Source organism: Crassostrea angulata, chromosome 2 (assembly GCF_025612915.1).
Source record: "Crassostrea angulata isolate pt1a10 chromosome 2, ASM2561291v2, whole genome shotgun sequence".
Taxonomy (NCBI): Eukaryota; Metazoa; Mollusca; class Bivalvia; order Ostreida; family Ostreidae; genus Magallana; species Magallana angulata.
Window position 1 is genome coordinate 52,131,415 of NC_069112.1, and position 27,911 is coordinate 52,159,325.

General features: G+C 33.9%; 1 protein-coding gene and 1 pseudogene across 1 annotated transcript; one reads left to right on the top strand and one right to left on the bottom strand.

Moving 5' to 3' along the window:
- Nucleotides 1-3,138: 3,138 nt before the first annotated feature.
- LOC128173477 (uncharacterized) lies at nucleotides 3,139-12,680 on the bottom strand. Its single transcript, XM_052839180.1, has 5 exons — nucleotides 12,250-12,680; nucleotides 6,534-6,671; nucleotides 5,598-5,718; nucleotides 5,113-5,313; nucleotides 3,139-3,915 (listed from the first exon to the last, which is right to left on the bottom strand). The coding sequence occupies exons 1-5, from the start codon at nucleotides 12,603-12,605 to the stop codon at nucleotides 3,703-3,705; spliced, it is 1,029 nt and encodes a 342-aa protein (XP_052695140.1). The 5' UTR covers nucleotides 12,606-12,680; the 3' UTR covers nucleotides 3,139-3,702.
- Nucleotides 12,681-14,658: 1,978 nt separating this feature from the next.
- Nucleotides 14,659-27,655, top strand: LOC128173628 (multiple epidermal growth factor-like domains protein 10; annotated as a pseudogene).
- Nucleotides 27,656-27,911: the final 256 nt, after the last annotated feature.

The window sequence follows — 27,911 nt, forward strand, 5'->3', positions numbered from 1 at the left end:
GTCCTATAATGCGTAACTTATTTTTCATTTTTCTTATTTTATTGAATTTGGACGACACCAAGTCTTTCAACTGGACACCGAAGGATCAAGATGTTTTGATAACAGATTACAGGTTCGACACATGTGCGTGAAGTTAACGAAATAAGGGATTTAATTTTCTCCGGACTGAGTGGACCCCAAAAATGTGTCCGGTGTACATGGTGAAGTCAAAATTATAAAGATTCATTTGTCAAATACATGTATACACAGTGCAACTGAACACAACTATCTCTGCTATAACTTTGATTATATTACATGTAATTTAAGTTAAATTATTTTTCAAGGATAAAAAAAAATAGAATTTGAATCTAAAGGGGTTGGTTTTTATATTTGGCCAGAGAGATCCATGGATTGTGGAATCTATTATGACAGAACTGAAGTTTAACACCCCCTCCCCGATACAGTTATAACGTCTATATACACCTCACCCCCATTCTTTTCTGTTTTAAACGCCGGGGGGGGGGGGGGGGTGTGAATCCGCACCTAAGCGCCCCCTCGAAAATTCAAATAGCAAAGTTAATACTAAAAACTAAAAATAGGCCTTGAACTCAATGATAAACAAAATTATCACTCGAAAATGTTTTGGATCCGCGCATGGAGAGTCGATACATCACCTCCCCCCCCCCCCCCAAAAAAAAAAAACAAACAAACAAACAAAAAAACAAAAAAACATAAACAAAAAACCCACAATATTGTTCCAAATATTTGAATTTCTAATACCTTTCTGAATAAATATGAAATTCTACAACTTTGTTTATGATAACACAAAATCATTCGGTGTATGTTTCCTCTGTTATAAGCCCGGGTTCGGCGAATTTATAAATCGGGTTCGATATTCCAATCGTTGACCTTGGTAGAGGAAAGAATCAAGATGGTGGTGGGTCTGGTCACACGAACTGCTTCCCAAGCTGGGAGAACGGCTTCTCGCCAAATCGCTCGCAGGAAGGCATCCAGTCAAGTGTACAAAGAGCCAGAGAAATACAATCTACCAGATGTTGACGATACCTTCCTGAACCCACACAAAGTAAGTTCGTCTTTAGTCGGATCACAAACTGACCGTGTGTTTTTGAAACTGTGACTGAAGTCCCATTTAGTGGTCAAATGTCTAAACGGTATACCTATTTTACCTACCAAATGAGACTCATTTTTTGTTCAACTTGGATTACGTTTTTCTGGAGGAAAGGCGCATCACGTTTATTAATGGGGCAAGTACTCTGACATGTTTGCTTCATGATTAATGTTTTCCACTTGCTTGGATGATAGAAATTGAAAGTAAATAGTTCGAGGAATAAGGCCATGTCGTACTTTGATTAAAATCAATCATATTGAAGATATAAACACTTCGTTTATTCGCAACTTCCGGGGAGCATTTCATTTCGGCTTTTTTTAAAACACGTGCGGAAAAATCAACACATAAATTTTTTTGAACAAATGTTTAATCATGAAGCAAACATGTCACTGACAGAGTACTTGCCCTTCCTCCAGAAAGATGTAATCCGGGTTGAGTTATTACTGACCATGCTGACAGAAATTTTTTCGGATGATGAACAGGTTGGGACCAGTCACCTAACTTGGATATAATTAAATAGCCCATTTGGGATATAATATTCCCTAAGTTTGAAGTGCAGAAAATAAAAAAAAGTTTTGTTTTGCTTAAAATAATTACGGTATATGGTAAATCATCATTAGAATAGACATGATAGATGAAATGTAGAAACTTTTGGTACATATATTAATGGACTTTTTCTGTAACAGATTGATCTCTCAGTCAGAGTCTATCCCAAACTTCTTGGGGATCATTCTTACAAACTATAGGCTTATAGGAAAACTTGCTAACAGTAACCAAAAGCTGCTGCATTTGACGTACATCAATGGGGATTTATATGAAAGATTATCTTTTGCAACTAAAACTTTATATCCCATTTGGGCTTTTACATCCCGATTGGGCTATTATATCCCATTTGGGCGATTGGCTCAAACCAAAGTTTTTAGGCTATATCATGCTTTCTATATTATAATATACTCTAACACAATGACAAATTTCAGTATAGACAGTCAGTTAAAATAAAAAATTTAAGGGTGGTGACCTTAATAATTGTGTAGTTAAGGGTAGTGACATTAATACCGGTAATTCTGTAGTGGGTCCAAGGTTTGGAGGATTGACTGATTTTGAATTCCTTTGGTTGTTTTTTTTTTCCAGTTCTGGCCCTTTGCATGGGATAAGCAGGCACCATTCACCCTGAAGTACGCCCTGTTTTGCTGTACAGGATTCAGTTGGCCATACTTTGTTGTATATTACCACATGGTCTTAAAAGGTAAAGTAACATTGACATATGCCATGAAAATGACTAGATAAAGTATTTTATAATACATGAAAACAGAGGCAGGATTCTTAATTTTATACTATATAACAACTTGCATGTTTTATTTTTATCCTGTAATGCCAAGAACATGAAGAAAGTGACAGTTTTGGTTTGATTCAGACTACATGACTGAAGAACTAATGTGTCACAGTGACAGACTATTTATTTAATGATATGTGCAAATAGTCAACCATTTAAGCAATTTTTGGCAGAAGATCTTTTCTTATATTCAAATACAAATGGTTTATATCACTTTCGAGGAATGATGGACACAGACAATATGAGAATAATGGATAATTGTTGTTTTACAGAGTAATATCATGCAGTCCACCCAGTTGAGGTAGAGAAAGGAAGAGAACGCAGTTCTGTTTATCACATCTTGTTAATATGACTCTGTATTGTATGACATTTGATAGAAATTAAAAGCAAACTTTATTATTGATCACAAACTGTCTCTTTTTTTAAATACATGTACATGTATTAACCATTAATGGTTATTTAGCCAAGGTATCCCTCCACCCAACAAAAAAAAAATCCCATATATTTAAAATCAAAATAGTCTTAGAAATTTAGAAATGTAAATTAGATGTGTTGAGAGGTACAAAAATGGCAGTTGAAGGTTAATGAGATTACAATTCACTTTCTTTGTTCAAATCATTAATTAAAAATTAAATTGTATATAAATTGTGAATCAAGGATATCTTTGGACAGAGTATAGTTTATGAAAAACATGAAGTAAAGTGGTTCGAATATCTTTATTTGGAAAAATTCAACAAATACAAAAAATAACGGATATCTGGCACCTGCAGATATAAAACTAAAGAGAAATGAGGTTGGGAATATGAAAACTGATCATGACAACATGCCTACATAGTTCCTGAATGTTTTAAGGCTAATAAGTGTTTATGAAATTGATGTTTTAAAACTAAAGATTGCAGAGTACTTTGCATTTGCATCAGTTCATGACAAAATTATTTGTATATATCATGATTGCAAGGAATGAGAACAGTCTGGATTTGACAAAATAACATGACTCAGTCTGTCAAAATTTTTCAAAGGAATAAAACATAAAAATGTCAAAGTTCCATCAGTGTAGATCCCAAATGTTTTGTGTTGTTCCATGATGTTTGAAAAGAATGGGAGAACAATTGGACAAAAAAAAACCCAAAACAAAACAACCTAACATTGAAAATTAACACATTTACTCTACAGTGTAAAACTAAAATATAAAGCACCATAGAAACATACAGCAGTTCCTGTAGCGAACACTGTTCAAAAATCAAATGGTACAAGAGAAGGTTTAACTCTTTTTAGCTCGCCGCTTTTCCATCACTGTAAGAGTCAGAAGTGCTTTAACGATTTCCTTTCTGTCGTCCTGCAGCAGATAATTGTAAGGTTTACTGTAATACAGAACAGGCCTCTCTTCTTCCTTGAGTTTGACTGACCCATGAGACGATGAACTCTGAATCTTTTTCAATGTTTCGTCCATTACGAACAACCTTGTGAAAGTGACCTGTAAAGAAACAAGAGAATAAATAAAGTTGTAGCAGGCTGTAATATTTTTCCACTTGTGGTAAACACATTGGTCAGAAGGCAAAATATTGGAACCACCCTTTGGGTAAACACAATAAATTGTAAAGCATGCACAACAATATCATGTCAATGCATATGGACGCATCTCCTCTGTTACTGTGTTGAAGAATATAATTAATTTTATCTGAATCGTTCAACCCGTGAGCTACCTTAAATATTTGATCACCTCATGATATTCAAAGAATGATTCCAAATTACTTTATAAATTTTCAGCATTTGTATGATTAAATTCTAAGATGGTCAATGATGAAATGTATTGGACTGTACATTACAAAATTAATTGATTTGTAGTGCTATCACAGACCTTGACACTGGACATGAGGCCCAGGGGCCATAACGCCCACCTGAGCAACAGTAGCCTATCAAATCAACATTACATTTCGAATTCAAACTATCTTGACAATTTAGTACAATAAATCTAATACAAAAAGTTAAAAAAAATCTTCAGATATTTATCCACATAACTCTATGGTTAATATCAAGCCTAATTGTTGTTTTAGTATTTGTGGGAAGATTTTTCTCTAAAATTTTTAACAACCCCATCCAATCTTTGTGGCCCCACTTTTCTCTAAGAAATCATGATTTGATAAAACTTTAGTCTGCACAGCTTTTTTTTTGGCTGAATGTTTTATCAGAAGATTTTTAAAGATTTTTCTTTAAATCTTCTTATGAAATATTAGACACCCCCCCCCCTTCCTCATTGTGGCTAAACCCTTACCCCGGGATGATGATATGAAGAAACTTGAATCCATACTACCCCAGGATGCTTCCATACAAGTTTTAGCTTTTCTGGCCAAATGGCTTATGAGAAGAGATTTTTATAGGATTCTCTCTATACATTCCTATGTCAAAATTCGACCCCCAATTGTGGCAAATGTAAATATACTGTGGTTTCATCAATATCGTTGAATACCAATTTTCGTGGATTTCGTTATTAAGTTGACCCACAAATTTAACCATTCATTGAAGTGCAATTTCTATTGACATTTTGTATTGATATGGTCATTGGCCACGAATTTACGTATCCTTGAAACTGTGATTTTCACTTTATCCACGAAAATTGATATCCTTGAATATTAATGAAACCACAGTATTCAAATAAATGTATAAAACATACTGCTGTTTTTTCCACCGTCATTCCCAGAATTGCTTCTTTGCAAATAGACTTGTCTAGGTAGGTCAGGAGATCGCCCACGTGTTGTGCAGGTAATCCATCAGGTAACCTCAGATCTTCTCTTCCGGGGGCATCTCCTGTCCTTCTTAGTTTTGCTGCCGTGGGTTCTGTGTCTGCTTCACAAACACAGCACCCATCGGTCACCTAAATTGAGAGTGTACATATTTAAGTGCTCAGAGCATTGAGTTGTTTGAAGGTACTTTTGTTAACTATTTTTCTGCTCGTCTGACAGTTGAAGTAGAATCTTTTCATAACATGTTTTAACCCCTTTTGTTTTGTTAAATCCCTCTCTGATAGCCTTTAAGATCCAAAAGATCTTAACTGTCATTTCAACAGTATAAATGAGTAAATATCCATTGCGACATCATCACAGTATAATTCAATTTCTTTTTACATCCATTGTATGTGATATTTAATGCGTTTATTACCCCACAGACTGCCAGAATACATTTCTCAACATCTCTGGGACTTATGCACACAATGTCTGCTCTTGCTGAAACTTTCTGTCGTAAAATTTCGGTTGATTCTGATTCTATTACAGGCTTTGCCCTACAAACAAAGATTCAACATTCTACAACACAAAGATATATACTTCTAAACAACTTGCATGCATTTGAATAAAACAATGCTCATCTTATTTATTTGATCATGCATGCAGTTCTACTGCTGGGGATCTTTATAATAAAGATTAAACTGCCTTTAATGCAGTGGCATAGTAGATTTTCTGAAGATTTTTCTTTAGTATGCATGTATGAGAAAATGTTTGATCCAATTTTACCCATCCCCCTTCCTAGTAACATCTTTGATTGCTAGCCAAGGGTTTTCGATCTGTGGGGGAGTGGAGGTACTTAACCAAAAATCCTTGGCTATGGGGGAGCTAAGTGGACCAAACACTCTTGGCTAGCTAAGATGCCATCCTAAAAAGTGTACATAATTTGAAAAAAAACAAAAACAAACTTTAATCATTTGAATATCATAAATATGATAAACTTGGAAACATTTGTATATCAACGTTACATGGTGTAGCCCTTTCATTGTCATCTTCCCAAGTCAAGGGTTTCTGATCTATACCTCTCAGATATGTACAATATTCAGATGATTCCATCAAAAAATGTTTATAAAGGTGATGACATTTGTGGGGAATCGAGTGTTCAGATGAATTCAACAGGTTTTAGAGAATTCAAACAAGAACCATGCAGTCAGAGAAATATGAAGGCTGTGTGTAATAACTGACAACCATTAAGTTATCATATATCAAAACCCAATTTGAAAACACTTATTTATATTGATAAGTTACATAATTCTTAAATTACCACAACAAAATTTTTCCTTAAATCTTGTAGGTTTTCTAAATGTGTACTTACATGACATCTAGCCCAAACATCTCCAGAAATTGTTCAAACAGGCAGCAGTACTTTGCCTCTGGAATCGCAGTCTGTTTCTCTTTTAATAAGTACCACAGACTCACTCCAAATTTTTTCACAAATGTTGAGTACTTTGATCTGAAAAAAAAAAAAAATTATAATAGTCTAACATACATGCATACTGGCATACGACAAATTCTCGTCAGGTACCATTTCTCGCCAGAGCATTGTTATGTCACTATATCAACATTGAAAATTACATTTAACATGTTTAAAAAAGGATGTAAAAACACTGGCGGAAATTGGATCTTGATGAGAATTGGTCCCAGGCTGGCAATGTTCATTTAATCTTAAATCAAAAGAACACTAGCTATACTAGGTTACTAGGTTAGGCTGCATGAAGTTGAATTGAGGCATTGTTTTAATTAATACTCTACAATTCGCATGGATACACCTTTCATTGACCTTTGTTTGGGCCAAAGTTTGGTCTTTGATTTAGCTATACAGCTTGAATAAGCTATATAGCTTTATAAAGCTATTCAGAGTAGCTTTATTTAGCTATTTTGTCATTCATTTTCTTCTATGTGTAATCTTTTAGCATGTATAAGGTATAAAAAAACGTATAAAACTTCAGTGCAGTGATAGTTTTCAACTTTAAACTGGTCTGTAAGCAATACTTGTAGAGCTAAGAGACTTTGCACTCAAAAGTTCTGAAAGTTTTAGGAAAACAGATTCACAACCACACAGTTACTTCTTGAATGTTTATGGTAAACAAGACAATTAACTGGCAATAATTCAGCACATTATGTGAAGAAATCAGTCTTATCCATTGCCCCAATGCACACAAACTGGTGAACATTTACACAAACAATTAAAATATATTTTTTGCTTAAAAGTGCTTAAAAATTGCAATGTTTAAACTATCTCTAATTAGGGTTAATTTTTAATGGTCAAAGGTGTGATTATGAGTTATAAGTTAATAATGTATATTTCTTATAATAAACATTTTTATGAAAAACTGCATATAAACAGTCTTAATATCAAGCTACATGTACTCTGAATAGCTTAATAAAGCCATATACAGTCGTGTAGCTTATTCAAGCTATACTGGCCTGCGACCAGTTCTCGCCGAGTACCATTTCTTGCAAGGACATTGTGACATCATTTTATCAACACATAAACTTATATATTTACCGGTACATTCCACATATTTTTTGCTTGTAAAGTGTGTTGGAAGCTACGGCAGTTATAACACTGTAGTGTACACAGGGTACTCAAAGGTTAAAATGACGAGTTTTATTATGACGTCACAAACGTTGAACGCTGTTAACTGCAACGTCACACGGAAAATCAAAGTTCACGCTTGCGGCTGTTACTGTGGCTCTTCCATTAATATGAACTTACCCTTAGGCCTAAAAAAAAAAGTTGTGTGTTTTGGGTAACCCGACCTAACCTACAAAAATGGCCCGATCCTACCATTTTTAGATGTCTGATTTTATCCGATTGTGAATTTTATCTTATTTCAAATAAAAAATACGTTTTTAAATATGAAACAAACAAACATTCTTAGGATTCATGCAAAAAAAATATGATAAAATAAAAAAAATCCCTACCTACCTAACCTAATTTTTTCATCAGTGTTACCCTAAACACACAAATTTTTTTTTTAGGCCTTAGGATAAGATAGGAATTTTAAGGTATAAATCACATTTGCAGACAAGGCATGAAGTTAAAATAATGTAAATATAAGCATTAAATCATGATTTTTGAAGTATACAGTCTCATAACTGCAGCGAAGTTTGCATACAAATTTTCATAATGGGCTAATGCGCGTTACTCAATTTGTATGCACACACCCCTGCAGTTATGATATATATAAATTATGTTTATTCACCAATCAAGGGCCCTCAGGGGCATATGCATTAAAACAATAAAACAACATGATTATTACAACTAATGGATGAAATATATAAATATTGAACTGTTAAGTAAGCATAGTTAGTTACAATGGGAGGTACATTTGATATAACACACATGAAGTTGTCATACACATATGCAAGGGTATACTATTACTTATTAGGTTAGTTACTGACTCAATACGGAAAGATATATGGTTGATCAATCTCATAGATAGTGAGGCGAAGCCGAGCTGTCTATGAGATTGATCAACCCATTATTCGGGATTTTCATAACCTGGAGTTATCGTTCGTAACACGAGTTATCTCTCCATTAGAGCAGGTATAGCGCTATGTAACCACTATAAACAAATGGTTGAAACAAACGTTTTTTGTCTTGTTTAATCGGTTATTGGTGTAAATTGTCAAAATAGAAAGACGACTGTGCAATTAAAAGATGCTGTTATACTGAAATACTAAAAAAAAAAAAGTACAGAGATTTGACGATCGCGCCTAATCGTACCATATCCAGGCACATACCATGGTTTTTGAACGTGGATTGGGGGGGGGGGGGGGGGGCTCATAAAAAAAACTACTTAACCAGAAAATTTAAAAAAAGAAAAAGAAAATTACAACCTCTCAAATCGTGAAAATCCTAAATCGTTGGGGGGGGGGGGGGGGGGGTATAATGTACTTTACTGTACAGCAGACCTAGCTTAAATAATGATTCATTTCATTCTTTTTACAGATTCACTTTTTATTTATTTACTACGAAAAAGGTAAGGGGGGGGGTAACTTTTTTATTCACTTTTTTTATATGTAAATTTATGAAAAATATCTTTTGCAAGAAGAGGGGAGGGTGCCCCCCCCCCCTTGATGCCACGCGCCTTCCATCTACCAATAAATAATGCAGTTGCTGGCGGTGAAGTGTGTGGTTTTAGAAGAGCGCTGCTGATACATGTACATTTTATTATACAGAGAAGTAGACATGCAAAGCAATCCTAAAGACATGGATGGTTTTGTCTGTCCACCTCTCAAAAGAGAATATTTCAATCTATCAGGAGGTCGAGGTACAAAGATAGGCATTATACCTACGTATGTATGTATCTGCACTGAACATTGGCGGACCTTACTATACTTACTCTTGATGGATTTCATTTAGATAAATGAATGACTATATATTTCAATTTCACCATCATGGGAATTTAAGAGATAATGGATGAAAACATCTGCAACCTAGCTTTTGCGCAATTTTTCGCATAGACCGCTTGCAATCACGTTTTGATTTAAAGTTGCGTTCCGATTTTGATTGACAACATTCACTCCTATATTTTTATATATAGTTCATTCCATTCTTAATTTTTCATAAGAAGTTTATTCCTAAAATGGTGTTTGCTATAGATGGTACGTGAATAAAGACCAGTTCAATTATATAAAGGGCAATGAGATAAATGATAAAAGTAATAAATGTACTAATAGTAAAACAAACAGACTACAAAAAATTGTTTAAGCGTCTCCTCAAAGACTAAAAAGAAAAGGGATCTCTTATTTTAAACCAAAGACAAATTCAAATTTCGATGATATCTCTATTTAAGAGCACTGAGCTCCATTTTCAATGCTGTCATTCCTCTTAACCCTATAATACCGGTATCAATTTTCTACAACAAATCTGTTTTGTTGAGAAATTCAAATGATTGTCATCGATTAAACATCCTGCATGACAGGTACACTACAGCTGCCTGAATTGATGACCGTCGGTGCCTGGTAAGATACCAATACCCACTGCGTGTACATACATATTTTTTTTCATGAGAGCATGGCATTTCGAACGAGTGCATCTCAACAGGCTAGCGCAAACATCGTATTTTGAAAAAGTGTGCTGGGGGTTAGAAGAGCAGACCAACCAAACGAAAATCAAGACGAAAAACAATTAATAAACTAAAAAAATCACTTCACACATTTTCAAAATCCCAGTCTGTGAAAATAGCGGGGGGGGGGGGGGGGGGGGGTATCTCGTATATTTATGTATCTTTGAATTTAATCAGAATTATATAAATGCATACTTTCCCTTAGGTCTACATTGTTTTTTGCGTTGTCCTCAGAAGAAAAAAAATAGGGACAGTTCGTTAAGAATATATATTTCTATATTTGATTTCTAAAGAAGAAAGTTGATTTTCAACTCCTCCCACTCTAATATTTATAACATCTTTTATTTCTGTGTAACAGGTGGATTCATTTTATCAGAGAAACCACAATACCACTATCCATCCGTTAGCACACAAAAGTAGTAATGTCACCCCCAAAAAAGAATCGTAAATGTCATTCACTCGCAATGTTTGCCGATTAAGCAAAACTATGTACATCACGTTATACATTGTATTCAAACGCATTCTTTGCATTCATTTTAATTTTTTAGATAACTTTTGATGTTTTCTGTTTGGTAATTTAAATATCATCAAATGTTTTTGCTGTAAGAAAAGTCGTTATTAATTGACGTCGTATATGTAAACTCCCGCACTGCTTACTCATCTTCAAATAACCGGAAGTAATGCATACCTGCTATGAGGGGAAGATAACTCTTTCAGTAACGATAACTCTAGTTTATGGGAAGACCGAATATTTCCATAGTGAGTCAGTAACTAACCTAATAAGTGTTTTGTTTCCCCGAGCGACATATTTATTCACAAATAGCGATGATCTACGCAAAGCCATGTACAAAATGCCTTACATCTCGTCCAATTAAACTTATTTAAACTCTTCAAAAATATCAATATTACCTTTCAAATACGCTTTAAAAATCTTTGCTTCACCCATATTACTTACAATGTTTTGTTGCTATTCAATTTTAAACCTCTGCAGAGATTTGAGCAAATTTCGACACTGCCATTTTGTTCTGCTCCAGACACAACAATGTGACGTCAATATTCAAAGGGCAACTACTCTAATTTAAAATAATTCCAAAGGGCAACTACTCTAAATATTTAAGGACTTACTGAACACGATTTCTGTGTTAAATAATATGATATATCGAGATGAGTAGGTGAGGCGGCTGCCAATGACGGTCATATTGCCTAATATAAATCCTCAAAGAACCTACATAGAGATTTATGAGGCAATCACGTGCCATGTTTAATCCAATGAAAATGTGACATTTCAGTCCGAGGGAAACCAATTTTATTTGCAAGTCCACAATCCCTCAAAGCAATGTGTTATTATTGATACAAACACATTATATACAGCCCCACATATGTATTTGTATTCTATATCCAATTGTATGTAGACATATTATGCATTTGTGATATATTTTCAAGGTAGGACAGTTAGTGGGAGGATAGTATTTTATATAAAGGGGTGAAAACTGTATTTTGTTGACCTGACCACATAGGGCACCAAGGGACAATGCCTATTGCGGCATATGGCTATGCGTTTCGTCAGAGCCATATCTGTGCAGTCTTGTACCCTAAGCACTCAGGCCAGCTTAAAGGAGCAAAAGTTTATGAGTTATGAGACTGTGTACTTAAAAAAATCATGATTCAATGCTATAATACAAAAATTGACGTCACAATGTATTGGTGAGAAATGGTACTTGGCGAGAACTGGTCGCACGCCAGTATAGCTAAATCAAGATATTGTAATGAACCTGTAAAACGGAATGTTTCATGTAAAACTTGAAGACCATACACATGATGCATGTACACTGTACATGCCTTCTATCGTTACCATGATAATATCAATTTAAATACTTTTCCCAGACATTCTGACTGGACAAAAACATTACACCATTTATCGGCAACATGCTTCCTTACTACTGCTGCACTTACAAATCGATTTCTTTTATTGTAACTTCCTCTCGCAGTTGCTCCTCGTTTGGCGTGAAGAAATTTAGACCTCTGTGATTGATATCAAACAAACTGCCGTGGTTGAAATTGTATAAACATCCTAAGATATCTGATAGTTTCTCAAGATTATTAACTTCTTCGGGGAAAAGGTTATAAGACACCGCAGAGATGTGTTCTGTGACAATGTTTGTGGGCGTTTTACATTCATAACGTATTCCAAACTTATCAATGAATCTTCTTGTCCAATTACATGTGCATGGTGGCACGACATTTTCACTCGAATTCGTGGAACTGATATTTGGCGAAATAGAGGTTGCCGCTGAAGAACACCTTATCATCTTGTGTTAAATTTAGTTGTTTGAGAATCACTTTCGCAAGGTCTTGAGTCTTTCCGCCATCTTTCAAACAAGCATGCAGGCCACAATCTATTCGCCACTAGCATTGCTCGGCCTAGGTCTATTCGTCCCAACGATGAAAACATATTGAGTCTGTCAACATGCGCGAATTCAGGAAAAGGGGTATTGGACCCCAATCCCCCGGAAAATTCACCTAGTAAAGAAGATGGGTGGATAAGGCGTGTAAAATGCCCATACGCGGTCGGACAGGCTACTAAAAAATCAAAGTATCAATAAATCTGATGGGTTTTTTTTAAATCATTTAAAACAATACATATTTAACGAATCATTGATTTGTAACCTGTAGGTATGTTCAATACTTGGAATATGTTGACTCAAACAGGCGTATACGTATCAAACCCTGCAAATATTGTCATTTTTTAGAACTTCAAGGCATTTTCTTTTATAGAATGGGTCTGTGCTCCATATTTTTCTCATAGTCTAAGGTCTAATGGAAAACAAACCGATTTCAATCAACAAAAACGTGGAGAGGTGACCCACTATACATTAAAAATATCATTTTGTATCCCAACAACTGAACATATTGAAAAAATAATACAAGTCCGGTAATTAGTGACCTTAGTCACACATAATATTTAAAAAGCCACATTTGTTTTGTCTGAAATGGCTCAGTGGTTAGAGTACCTGGCATAAGCTAACCGTATATATCTAGGGTTTTTATGTTACGGGTTCGATACCACCAAAATTTCAGACAATATTTTTTTCTCTTATTTTTTGTTAAATGTATTAAAAACTGACTATAGTTAGAAATTTTGCTTTTGCAAAGTTGTACTATAATATATTTGAATAGACTTAATTGGGGAAAAATAAAAACAAAATTGTATTTCACTACTAAACCGAATGGGCATTCGTGCCATCTTATTCCCCCATCTTCTTTATAGAGAACAGATCATTTACTTTCTCTGGCAAACAACCCCCCTCCACGGACAAAAAAAAAAGATCCGGAAATGGTAAATTTTTAACTCTGTAAACGTTTCAAAATAATAACCAAATTGAATAGATTTGCAAAATACTTAACTTAAAGAGTCTGAGATATTTGAAAACATTTTTTACCAAAGATATAAGATTTCAAAGATATTTACACACATAACTTTGTGATTTATAGCTGCAAGTCTGCACACACTCCGAAACCCGGACTGCTGCGCATGGCGTAAACTATATCGATTATGTCCGAATCCAGAACACACGAGAGCTATAGAGGCCTAAGCAGAGAAACAAATAGTTTTGTATCAAAATCAATAATGTAGACCATTTCTCATTTTTAGATAATAATTGAACAACAATCTTACCTAACGGTTAAGGATTTTTATTCGCTAGTTATGAAGCTGGTATGGGACCAGATTTTAATTAGTATTTTTTTTTTTACTCCACCCTCCCCTTGACCCCCCCCCCCCCCCCATCAAAAAACTCTTATAGTAACTGTTTGATTATCTTTAAAAAAAAAATAATTGTTAAGTCATAGAAATATCCGATTATAAATATTTATATGAGTATTTTGATGAACTTTACTGAAAGTTTGAAATCGTAATTGTGGAATATTTTAAAAAGTGCACATGCTAAGAGTGGGACATGTACACGTACTTCTTTCGTCTCCAGAAGACTGTTATGGTTTCATTTCAAACAGACGTAATACATGTTTAGCATGATTCTTTAAAATTTAGAATTAAGTCTTTCTTTTCCTATTGTACAGAATATGAAGGGTCAAGAGGAAGATGCTTATATCTTGTAGAAGAAAAGAAGATGCTTATATCTTGTAGAAGAAAAAAACCCAGTTTTTACACTATATATATACATGTATATGTACATGTACCTGCATGAAATCACCCTTTCCGCGAGGAAGATCGATATTCTAGTTCATACGGGTTTTTTTTTTTTTTTTTACGAATGATCTGTTTATTTAATTGGGTATGTATATTTGTTTATTTAAAAGCCTTGATTTTTACTTCCTGGATGTTTTAGATAAAGAACAGCCATAATGGAGGCAGTTTTGTTTTGCTCGTTTCTGTATGTATGGATCAGTCTTGGAAGAGCATATGGTAAGGCATTCTACTGACTCATTCATTTATTTAAATACCAAGGAATACATATTGTGACTTATTGTTTTCATATTCAGGTTGAGGGGCAGAAATCGGTCCATTTCTCAGCCCTTTTCACAATAAATTACTTATCGCTGTCTCCTCCCACACGGTCGCCAATTTTGACGCAAATGCACCGTACTAACAATCCTGATGAAACCAAGCAGTTTGATGCTTATACTTTTAGCCCAAAATAACACACTACAGATTTGATATTAATTACAATGTACCTTCATAATAGTATGCCCCTTTAATACGTACGTTACATGAGAGTATTACAACGAAAACACAGAACTTGACATTTTATACGTTTAAAATATGCTTATATAAGGAATAAGGAATCATTCTTTGAGTATTAAGAGGTGATAATTTCAGTCGGGGCGTGATCAAATCCAATAAAGCCCGAAGGGCTTTATGATAGATTTGATCACGCCCCGACCGAAATTATCACCTCATAATATTCAAAGAATGATTCCTTATTACTTATATTTATATAATTTTATGCCATCATACGATTAAATTTTTAAATATAAATAAGCAAATCCCGCTGGCGCCTCAATTTGGCTTTATGAGTTATATAGTACAAAATCAATACGTAGCGTTATCACAGGCAAAGACACTGGGAAATGTAAATATATATCATTAACATCAAAACAACTAAAACAAATTAAACGAACTGGTTATAAAAGTATAAGTTCTGTTCTGCATTCCTTGTATTGACCTATCTTTAATCGTTATATACCTCAAAGTAACACTTGTGTTCATAGTTTTAAAACTTTAAAGTTTAAAGTTTAAAGTAGGCCCCTCCACCCCACCATAGCACTAGTTATAAACAAAAATGCTTTATTGACATGCTCGTATTAAATGCATCCATTCATTGATGAATGGTTTTTTTAATTGCTAACTATACTGTACTTGACTCCCTGTATTATTAATTTCATACATAAACATTAATAAAGTTAATTACTTCTCTCAAATTGAAGTTCATGAGTCGATAAAATTAATAATAATCTTTTTATGTACATGTAGCAAACATCATTTTAAATAAACCAGACTGGCGGCAGCATCCGTACATGTGATTGGGGACCAAGTTTCCATGTGGATGAACGATATTCAGCACAACATACATATACATGTAGATTTATGTCTCTGACTTAAGAAAAGCATAAATGTTATAGGAATTATTGGCGTGTGAAGTAAATTCTTAATCCTTTTGTTTTACAGAGAACATGGCTTTGTCTACGCCAGCATGACATAGAGCTGTATCCTTTCAGTGTTACATATAACCACTGTTTTACAGATAATCTTGCATTGAACAAATCAGCATGGCAGCAGCATCCTTACAACCGTTACGGTAACGACGATGTGTGGGGGCGGATCTTGCTGTGGACGGACTGTATACAGACCTGTCTGCTTTTGGAGGACAATGTGTGATATCAGCCAATTATAGATCAACAGCAGAATGGCGGGTAGATCTGGGAGAAGTTCTCAGTATACATAACATCTATATACAGTACAGGACGGATAATGTTGTCTGGGGTAAGAATGTATTAAAGAGACGATTTGGCAATAAAAAAAAACATTCATAAGTTTATGCTTTAAAGGAAGCGGTTTTACAGATAAAACATTATACATGTACAGACAATTATGATTGTATTACCAAATGGTCCATTAGTACCCCATGTGTTGGATTGATTATTTAAACAAATTGCATTAAAAAAAAAAACAATTTTCTGATTAACATATTCTTATTGTACTTGCATGCATATGAACTAGTGTCCAATCGTTATTTTAAAGTTTTATATTTTGCACACATTGCTAATCGAGCGTGATTGAGAGGTGAATGAGTGAATGTGTGAATGAGTTTTGGTTAGTCACGTGAGGATTCTGTTTACGGGTATTTGTTGATCACGTGTTTATTCTTCACTACTATAGTGAAGTGGCCCGTTTCACAAAGCATACTTAGGACTAAGTTATATCTTGGGAAAGAACTTTTTCCTAAGTTCATTACTTATCCGTTTCACTATTCCAGTCTTATCTTATGAAATTCCTAAGTTATGTCTTAACTTTAAGACAGGTAAATCGATGTCTTATGAACAAACTTAACATGGCGACTGTTTGTTTTATAATGAAATGAATCACATGCACATTAAAGTTGAACAAAAATACAAGAAAAACAAATCATTAGGACTTGTTCACTTTACTTCTGAAATGAAAATTTTAGAACTATCGAAATAAGCATAATTATATTTCTTCAATTAATTTTTTTGTGTACACTTTTAATTTTAACCTTTTTTAAGATTATCTGGTCGCACGCGCAGATGGGTAGCGGGTATTGTTATAGCTAGTGCACTGATGATAATGAAATTATTCATGCCCGAGAGTCACTGATATCTTTAGTAGTTTGATAAAAATAGGAATAAATACTAAATAAAACAATATACAGAATGACTGGATGATTTGTCCTATCCTTCCACCAAATAAGTTTTTCTTTTACCGAAACAATTTTATGTGTTTTCTTTGCGGTGGGGTGTGGGGCTGTTTATTTCAGTTTTTGTTTGGAGTGGTAGGAGTGACCGGCAAGTGGTTTAGGTATGTCGATGCTAAATCATCCTTGGGAATGCTGTTTCATTAAGAAATGGTTGCCTTTTATCCCCACTTCCTCTATCATCCAAGATGCATTTATTTGCAATGTTTTCTTTTGTAAAAAAAAAACAAACTATTCTTATATCAACCATTGAAAGAAACCACGCGTTACATTAAACTTAGTTTAAAAGTTCCACATCTTTCCATTCTAAATGCATGTGAGTATTGTATTCCATTTTGAAATATACCGTAAGATATAGTAAAGTCATATTTGGATATCCCAAAAAGTATTTTTAGTTTAGGATTAAGCATATCGGACTACACTGTATTTTTTATATACTTGTGTATGCACGAACTATTTGCACTGTTTTTACACGTTTTAACTTTTTTCTAATTTGTTTCTAGGTGAATAAGGGAATGTGTTTTACGCTTACTGAGAAAGTTTACACCCATGCCATATTGAAGAGAATTGACATGATCGATATCAGTAAGGAATTAATGAAATGATTTGAAAGTGGCTTACTATGTATTTTAAGATATAAGATTAAGTCAGCTGCGTTACACTAAGAAAGTTTTGTGAAACAGCTATGACCAATCTTATAACTAAGGCATATCTTAAGTTCTATCTTAGGAAACATCTTAGGAAATCTTTGTGAAACAGGCCCCAGCTGACCAATAGAAATTTACGACTGAATTCATTAATATGCATGACCTTACTAACTCACTTTAAATAACGTACATGTAAATCCCGCCAATTCCCTAACCCCACGACTCTTATCTTCATGGTAGAGACAGTAAAGTGTACCTTTTCCGTACATGTGCAAGATATTTCATATATTTTGTAAACTCATGGTTCTGGATACCTGGTAAGCTTCCGTTTACCTTGTAATTGAAATATATTAATTGTAATTTACTTTTAATTTATTATATTCAAATATTCTAAATTATTGTGCGATGTTGCGTATGAGTTGTGTAACTGTTTGTGAGTGTGATTTTGTTTGTACTTTGTACTTACAGGTTTTATTTGTTAATATAATCCTCGAAATAAAGAACCAGTGTATAGCTGAAATCAGTACCAGGGGTTCAGCGTTATTTATTTCCGAGACCCTGCGACATATAAGTATTGATACAACATTACAATATCTTACATTATGCTCAAAACACCTTAATATTAAAGCATTGCAATTCTTTAACACATCAATTTCATGGTTATTTGTTAAACATAGTTTAGATATTATGTAAAAGATAATTTTAATCCATTATTTATCTTAAGAAATAATATAAAATGTATCCATAGATAACTCAAGGCAGAAAAAAATGAGGTTCCGCATATTCTGATAATTTCGAAACCTTCATCTGAATGGTGTTCATATAATTGTTGTGCAGTTTAGTCTTCTATCATTTAAAAATGAATATGTAACTTGTGTTCCGTTCAAAGTAAAGACCTGAAATTTGGACACAACCATTACCAGTGTTAAAACTTTATGCCCATTAAATTTCAAGGTCATATCAAAAGGTCACAAAGATGATGACGTCATTTGGCATTTTTATCAATTTCCACCTTTGTCAAATATATACTTAAACCTTTGTTAATTTAAAACCCACCGTTAAATGTTTATCCTTGTAATATATTTAATATACAAATGTATTATAATGACTGCGTCATGACAATCACATTGCTAATTTTTATTTAAATTTGAACCATACAATATCTTGTTAAAGACCGTTACATGTTGCAAATTTCTCTTGGTTTACAAGTGCTATAATTACTATATGTAAATTATATCACAGTAGTAATTACCTTTGCTTACCAATTTGAATTTATTCCAGTGTCTGAAAGTAGCAGAAATTTAACTTGTATGAATAGCAGTACGAACATTTTAGTAATATTCTAAAAAGAAACTTACTCGCATAGAGAATTTTAACAATGGCTATTTCATTTTAAACTCAACTGAAAGGGACTCGAATGGTAGGTTTGCTCACATTTGCAACTTCTCGTGCGTTTCCGGTAGGCTCTGCCGTATACGCATCAAAACCTGCAAATACTGTCATGTTTTAGAATTTGAAGGCATTTTCTTTTATAGAGTGGGTCTGTGCTCCAAATTTTTCTCATAGTCTAAATAAGGTCTATTGGAAAACAAACCCATTTCATTCAACAAAAAGTGGGAAGAAGACCCACTATACATGAAAAATATCATTTTGTATCCCAACAATTGAACGTTTTGAAAAAAATAATACGAGTCCGTAAATTCGTTGTCAGAGTCAGACATAACATTTAAACAGCCTACTTTTTTGTGTCTGAAATGGGTCAGTGGTTAGAGTACCTGACGTAAGCTAACCGTATATATCTAGGGTTTTTAGCTCACCTGAGCTGAAAGCTCAAGTGAGCTATTCTGATCACATTTTGTCCGTCGTCCGTCTGTCCGTCTGTAAACTTTTTACATTTTGAACTTCTTCTCTAAAACCGCTTATCCAATTTCAACCAAATTTGGCACAAAGCATCCTTATGGGAGGGCGAATATAAATTGCAGAAATAAAAGTCCGATCTGTATTCAAAGCGGAGAAAATCTTGAAACTGTAGAAAAAGGGGGGTGCATTTTTAAAAATCTTCTTCTCAAGAACTACATGTACCGAGTTAATCTTAACGTAATTTAGCATAAATCATCCTTAGGGAAAGGAAAATATAAATTGCAAAAATTATAGGCGATTTCTGTTCCAAATTTGAGATAATTGCGAAAATACTTATAAAGAATGGCTCGTTATTCCATATATCGTAGACTGGCAATTCATTGCGATAGACTGGTCTTATGACAGGCATCGCCAGTCTACCGCATCTCGAAAACGAGGTTCTTTGTTTGAAGCTGGCAGTTTGTTGTGCAACAGTTCACGTGCGAATATAATCTATGAAACATGGAAATAACATTGGTGCCGATTATTGTGAAGTAAATTGAGGTTATATATTTTAACGCGTTGTCATTTTCACTTGTGATGTTGGTTTTAGCTTGTTTTCATTTTTTCGTTTCATTTTGCTTTTTAACTTGGGAAACAATCGCCTTGTATTTGGAACATAGACTTCGGTAAATGTTTACCTGCGAAAATGATAAAATTTGATGCATTAACAACGTACTAAAGTGCATTTCCCTCTGTTTTTATTGTTTATTAATTAATTTTCTAATTGTTCCAACAAGGATCAAACAAGTGTGTTGGTGTTAGCTTGTTCGGATTTTCGTTTCGTTTTCAATTTTTACGCTTTTAAACCTGGAAACTATCGTCTACAGGTATTTCGTGACTTTTACGTATCAATTCAAACAGATACTTCGGTAAATCAAACAGTTAACTGTTTACCTGCGCAAATTAAGCAAAATCTGATGTAGGGGTACTGAAATACAATTCCTTCTATCGGTAATTCGGCATTTTCTTTTGCGTAATGGTAGATTAATGCAATAGATTTTGTTGAGATGCTCGACATTTTCTCGAGTTTATTCAGTTTAAATAGAGTTTGATATCGCTGACGGAAATATGTAGGTATATACATGTATATATATATGATTCATTTCGAAAAAATAAATTGTGTTCTTTATTTGTTATAGTGCATGTTTCTTGTGTTTAATTGTTTACAATTTCTATTTACTAACCATATTTGAGTGTTAAGCTTCGAATTATAAGCAAGATACAAAGATTTGCTCACAATTCTATGTTTGTACACAGATCTTAAAAACTAAAGATTAAAAAAGTAAAAAATTTGTCAATAGTTATTAAGAAAATGTTCAAAGTCTGTTCTTCCAGAAACCAACTTTAACAACTTATTGTATTGTAAACTTAATCTTTTTAGCTCACCTGAGGGTGGGGCCACAATGGGGGGGGGGTCGAAGTTTTACATAGGAATATATACAGTATATCTTGAAAAATCTTCTCAGAAACTAATCAGCCAGGAAAGCTGACACTTGTGTGGATGCATCCTCAGGTAGTGTAGATTCATAGTTATGAAAATCATGACCCCCTGGGGTAGGATGGGGCCACAATGGGGGATCGAAGTTTTACATATGAATATATACAGTATATCTTTAAAAATCTGCTTCTCAAAAACAAATCAGCCAGGAAAGCTGACACTTGTGTGGATGCATCCTCAGGTAGTGTAAATTCAAAGTTGTGAAAATCATGACCCCCGGGGGTAGGGTGGGGCCACAATGGGGGATCGAAGTTTAACATATGAATATATAGAGTAAATCTTTAAAAATCTGCTTCTCAGAACCTAATCAGCCGGCAAAGCTGAAACTTGTGTGGAAGCATCCTCAGGTAGTGTAGATTCAAAGTTGTGAAAATAATAACCCCTGGGGGTAGGTTGGGGCCACAATGGGGGATCGAAGTTTAACATATGATTATATAGAGTAAATCTTTAAAAATCTTCTTCTCAGAAACTAATTAGCCAGGAAAGCTGGCACTTGTGTGGAAGCATCCTCAAGTAGTGTAGATTCAAATTTGTGAAAATCATGACCCCTGGGGATAGGTTTGGGCCACAATGGGAGGTCGATGTTTTACATAGGAATAAACAGAGTAAATATTTAAAAATCTTCTTCTCAAAAACTAATCAGCCAGGAAAGCTGAAACTTGTGTGAAAGCATCCTCAGGTTGTGTAGATTCAAGGTTGTGAAAATCATGATCCTCAGGGGTAGGGTGGGGCCACAATGGGGGGTCAAAGTTTAACAAAGGAATATATAGGGTAAATCTTTAAAAATCTTCTCAGAAACTAATCAGCCAGATGATTCTTTATAATTATTCAGACTTTGGCCCCAGGACAATTCTTTGGCCTCACGAGAAGGTTCAGAGTTTGATGTACGTTTATATCCGATATATAAACTATTGTTAAGGATCTTTTTGAGAACTGCAATACTCATCATATGATATGACTATAAAATCATCCTGTCAGAAAGGGGACTAATGATTATAAACATAAGAATATCCAGGGGAAAATGGATTTTATTTATACAGGATCTACATGTATTATTGTACATTGTCCAGATAGTTTGTATTATGACTCCATTAAGCTGATTTTATCATACCTATTGTTCCTCAGGTGAGCGATGTGGCCCATGGGCCTCTTGTTATGTTACGGGTTCGATACCACCATAAAAACCCTAGGTATTTAAGGTTAGCTTAAATACCTAGGGTTTTTATGAGATGGATTCGATACCGCAAACATTCTGGCAATCTTTTTTTCCATATCTTTTGTTAAATATATTAAAAACTGAATATAGTTAGGAATTGTGCTTTTGCAAACGTGTATTAAAATATATTTGAATACATTTAATTGGGAAAAAAGAAATTCAAAATTGTATTTCACTATTAAACCGAATGGGAATTTGCGCCATCTTATTCCCCCATCTTCTTTTATATTATCAGAAATACCTATTTGTCTCGCACTGATCATAAAAGTACAAATTCAAACCGTAATTTTTTTAAAACCATGTCAATTTCAGGTGTTAGTTCCAGTCAAAAGGATGTGTATTGCCTCAAATGTTTATTTTTAAGAGATCAATGCGGCTGTTCCTAGGACCTCCCTAACACATTTTCACTGCATGTTTTTACATAAAATATATCACGTGTAGTAGTAATAATCGTATTAAATTGCCCTTAAAATATTAGGAACATGATTCAAAGATATTTTATAAATAAGTGAAGAGTATTAAAAATCCAAAGAAAACGTCTGTCGTCTGCATGTGATTCCTTTGATCGATACACATGTAAACATTACTAACAAAACCGTTGGGGTTACACGGAACAGCCGTCAAAATGACCTAGATCGTCTCTCTATAGAAGAAACGATCTGTAGAAATAATGGGCTGTTAGAAGAATAGAAATAAAGTTCTTGTTATCGTGAATGTTGCAGGATAACCTCCTCGGTCTCGAAATGTTGTTTGAAATATAAAAGCCTCGGCTAACGCCTCGGCTTTTATATTTTAAAACAACATTTCTCGACCTCGGAGGTTATTCTGCAACATTCACGAAAACTCGTACTTAATTTCTTAAGTCATTACGTTTTAAAAAGACACTTAGCATACCTGGGAAACATCATCTAATTGTACAAACAAAACGTTTACTTCACGTGGAAGATAATGCTAAAATAACAGAACTCACCCTGATGTGTATTTTATGAATGCTTTTCAAATATTTCAAATAAGTGTTTTAAATTAAGTGTGATTTGTTTGTTTGTTTTTTTCATAGATGAACGCAATGGTTACACTGGTAGATTACTGGGATACTCTGTCTACGTATCAAACTCAACCAATAAAGACAATGGAGTACTATGTTTCAAGGACACCAACTACACCAGAGCCACAATACCCAACCCTACAAACATAACGTGTATCACACACGGGAGATACGTCATCTACTACAACAACAGGACTCACCCCCCGTATCCTGATGGATATTCTCCGTACGCATTTAGCGAGCTGTGTGAAGTAGAAGTGCACGGTGAGTAAATTTAATAAAAAAGTGTTTGTAAATTGATGAGCTAACGATTGTTTAGTAATGGTGTTTATGTATTATAGAAGTTAATAGGTGAATGGTTGTAGAATTTTTTTATTTCGTTTCGAAAAAGATACGTATACCGTAAACATACAGTGTGTTGTAAGTAGAACTGTTTTAGTTTGGAGTATTGAGGTTTTGTCCTTAGTAAATATTATTACTTAAAATGTTTCAATAGGATGCCCCACACCAGGATATTACGGAGAGGACTGTTCTTTATCGTGTCCACAGAACTGTCAAGAAGGTCACTGTCACATCGTGGATGGAACCTGTCTGGGCTGTGTACCAGGATACAAAGGTCCAACTTGTAATGGAAGTGAGAGGTTTTAATCCAGTCAATAGATTATTCTATCAATTAAAGAGTTTACTTTATTGTTACTAATTAGTTCTGTAACTATTTTTGGACAGTAATCAGAACTTGATTAGTAAAAAACCTTTTTTCAGAATGTCTTGATCAAACGTACGGTCTGGAGTGTCAACAGAATTGTGGAAACTGTAAAAACAAAGAACCTTGTCATCACGTGAACGGAAGTTGCCTGAACGGATGTGCCAGCGGATTTTATGGCGATACGTGCAATTTAGGTACTAACACTTATAGTCATAATATTGGGTTTTGAACTGCTTAAAGTATGACATATAGCAAGTATAAACTTTGGGAACTTATGTCTAATACTGTAAACGTATTACATTTGCCCCTGTATTCTAATAAGTTTATTTGGCGAAATAAGGCTTCTGCAAAATCAAGAACAACACCAAATGTTAAACATATACTTAGTAATATATGTAGATAGATAGGTGTATTAAAGCAATTCCACGCTAACTTGATGAAAAATGATTAACTGCAAAATATCGCACACGCCAAATATAATACGTTTACAGTATCTCAGGGAAAACTGATTGATTGAGGCTTTGTTTTTCCGGAGTAGTTTATCGTCTACCACTGTAAACACATATTACATGTATTTTTTTTTGTTACGAACTAAGTCGTTTTACAACAAGATCATAGTTATAATTTAAAAATGCAGTTTCTTCAAATATGTTTCGCTGCTTTTTTTTGCTGTAAAAAAAAACGAGAGCTGACATTGAATTGCTTAGACAAATTTTGAAAAAAGAGTGTCTTATAATTGACGCTATGTTTTGTCTATACATAGCTTGTCCTGACGGCTGGTATGGGTCTAACTGTCAGGAACAGTGTAACGTCAACTGTGGAGTTCCAAACAGATGTAACAGGGTGACAGGGCAGTGTGAGGGAGGATGTCAGGTGGGGTTGAACGGTGAAACCTGCGATACACGTAAGGATTTCTTTTTTTTTCATTTAATATGTGTTAATCAGCTGAATTTTAGAAAAAGTACTAAAACATGTAAAAACTATATTTTTAAATGTAATATATCTTAAATACTGAATTCATTAAAAAGTATACTTTTCAAACGCAATAGAAGCACTTAGTCAGAACATATTTTTAGTGAGTAAGTAAATGTGAACATTATAATGAATGTTTAAAACCTGTCCAATTGATATTGCCATCTGATACGAACATATATTTGATTATTTACTAGAATGTGATGGTGATACCTTTGGACAGAACTGCAGCTCACTCTGCGGTCACTGTCTTGACGAAGCACAGTGCCACTACGTCAATGGTACCTGTCCTAATGGATGTGATAGTGGATATCAAGGAAGTCATTGTACTCAAGGTGATGAACATTTTGTACATGTTATTTGTCAAACTGAAAGACCTGAACTTATTTTGCAGTTTTACAAAGTTAGTTTGATTACAAGTTCCTTCAGATTTCAACATAATTCCATTTATATACCATTTATATACCTGACAGCAAAATTAAACCGTTTCAATTCGAAACAAAAATGGCAAGCTTATGTAAATATATTTAGGATAACTTGCATTAAATAAGCTCTTGACCTCCTCTTTAAAATGATGTCAAATAGAATATAGGTACCGCGATTACTTTTCCCGTGATTAAATATAGAATGTCAAAATAATGTTTTATTTTCTACATTATTCCTAGAAAGCGGTAAAATACGGGAAAAAATTCATCAAATCAATTATGACGTCATAATGGTTGTAGCACCAAAAAACAGTCTGAAATCATTTACTAGATCTTGACCTTAAGATAACTTGCTATTGCTGCTATATTAGGCTTATTCATTTGGAACTATTTCTGTCCTATAAAACTCTTCAATTAAATTTTTTAAAAAAGCTTTTAAATTGCACAAATATTAAAACTATTGTAGCATGCAATAACAATACCTATGGACCAAAATGTTCGATGAAGTGTGGAAACTGTCGCTATTCATATGGAGAACAGTGTCATCACGTGACCGGACAATGTAGACGGGGCTGTGGCGATGGTTTCCATGGAGATCTTTGTGACCAAGGTATCAATGGTTGTGAAATTTCAAAAACAATTATACTTTGTAATAAAATATATATTTTTAATGATGCTCGTTGAAGCTTGGAAACTGTCTATGACATCCATTGACTTATCAATGTCTACGTTATGTGATGTGACGGTAGTTTTCGGATCAGAACCAAAAAATATTTAAACAATTTCTACGTTTTTTTCCGATGCTTTATTATAGTGATAAATTTAAAAAGATAAAATTGTATTTTTTTTAGAAATGTTTTCAGTTTTTAAATTGATATTGAAAATGGTAATACATGGTTTTACAAAGCATTGCAATTGATATATATCCGTACATACAATTCCACTTTTGATATAATATTATATTATACGTCGATCTTGATGATATGGCTTTTTGAACTTGAGTTTGTTTTTCAGTGTTGGAGTCATCTTCTAGTGACCCTGCATCAACCAGCCAGTTATCAAATGCGCTCTATGTCTGTGTTACCATTATCATTCTTAGTGTAACACTTAACGTGTTTTTAATAATCAGGTAGGCAAATACATTTAAAAAAAATTCAATTTGCTTTCATCAATTGTTCAATTTAAGTCATGTGAATTTTGTTTCTGCTAAATTATTCATGAAGATGCCTATATTCTTTTATAGACAACTAAGAAACAACATTTTCAGAAAACAAAATAACAAAGAAAACCTTGATAAACGCTTCGTCGGAAGAATCAAGGGTACTGAACAGTTGGATAATTTTTCGCAGTCTGTGTATGACAAAGCTGAAGACAACACTGCGTATCAAGAGCTTGGAGAAATAACGAAAGAATCCCAGTATGATAAACTCTCTTGACAAAATTCCCATAAAATCTGAGTTCTAGTATGTGAAAACACTTGATCATCAATCTTGATTATCGCCATTTCTGAAGACAGAGATACGTTAAGACCTTAGTGATATACCACAAAACTTCAACGTACCTTTAAAACATTAAAATGAAACCATGTGTTATTAAGAGAGCAAAAACCATGCATTAGCCAATTATTGCTTTGTATCCAGGATCTCCAGAATACATATTTGCTTTTTCAAAACATGTTTCAGACATGTTTTTCATTTCCTAAGGTACAGTTAGCAGCTTGTGCATTATACCATTTGTTCTACTATACCAATGTTTCTGCTTACAAAATTCAAATGATTTAATAAACATTAATGTTCAAAGTGTGATTGTTCTGAATTGGCTACAGCCTTGTGAAAATGCATTTTACATGTGTCTGGTTGCAGAGTTATTTATGCTAAAAATGTTCAGTAAAAATGTCACTATTTACTTTTTATGTAGTTATATTAGTCTCTTACAAATAAATCAAGAATGGAATAAATTATGACTTAAATCAAAATACTTTGATTTTCGTCCATTTTAACAAATACACCTTAAATTTTGTTCTACAGAGACTACAGTCGTATCTGGTCTAAAATTATATTTCAAATATTTTATGTCTAAAAGTGGTTTTTTTTCCTTGTTTGATGTATATAGTGATTTGCCTGAAACTGGTACATGTACAATGGAAGAACTATAGGAGTTGTTTACCCTGCCCCCTCCCCCTTTCCCAGAACTTCGACCTTGATTTTTCCCGAATGACTACAGTAGACTTTAAAAGTTTTTTTTACATGTATAA

Excerpts from the sequence above, each read along its gene's own strand:
- LOC128173477 (XM_052839180.1), bottom strand. The coding sequence starts at position 12,605 with ATGATAAGGTGTTCTTCAGCGGCAACCTCTATTTCGCCAAATATCAGT. Across the intron at positions 5,314-5,597 it reads GTATTCTGGCAGTCTGTGGG|GTGACCGATGGGTGCTGTGT; the intron begins GTAATAAACGCA and ends CTCTCAATTTAG. Across the intron at positions 3,916-5,112 it reads TGACGGTGGAAAAAACAGCA|GTCACTTTCACAAGGTTGTT; the intron begins GTATGTTTTATA and ends GTTTCTTTACAG.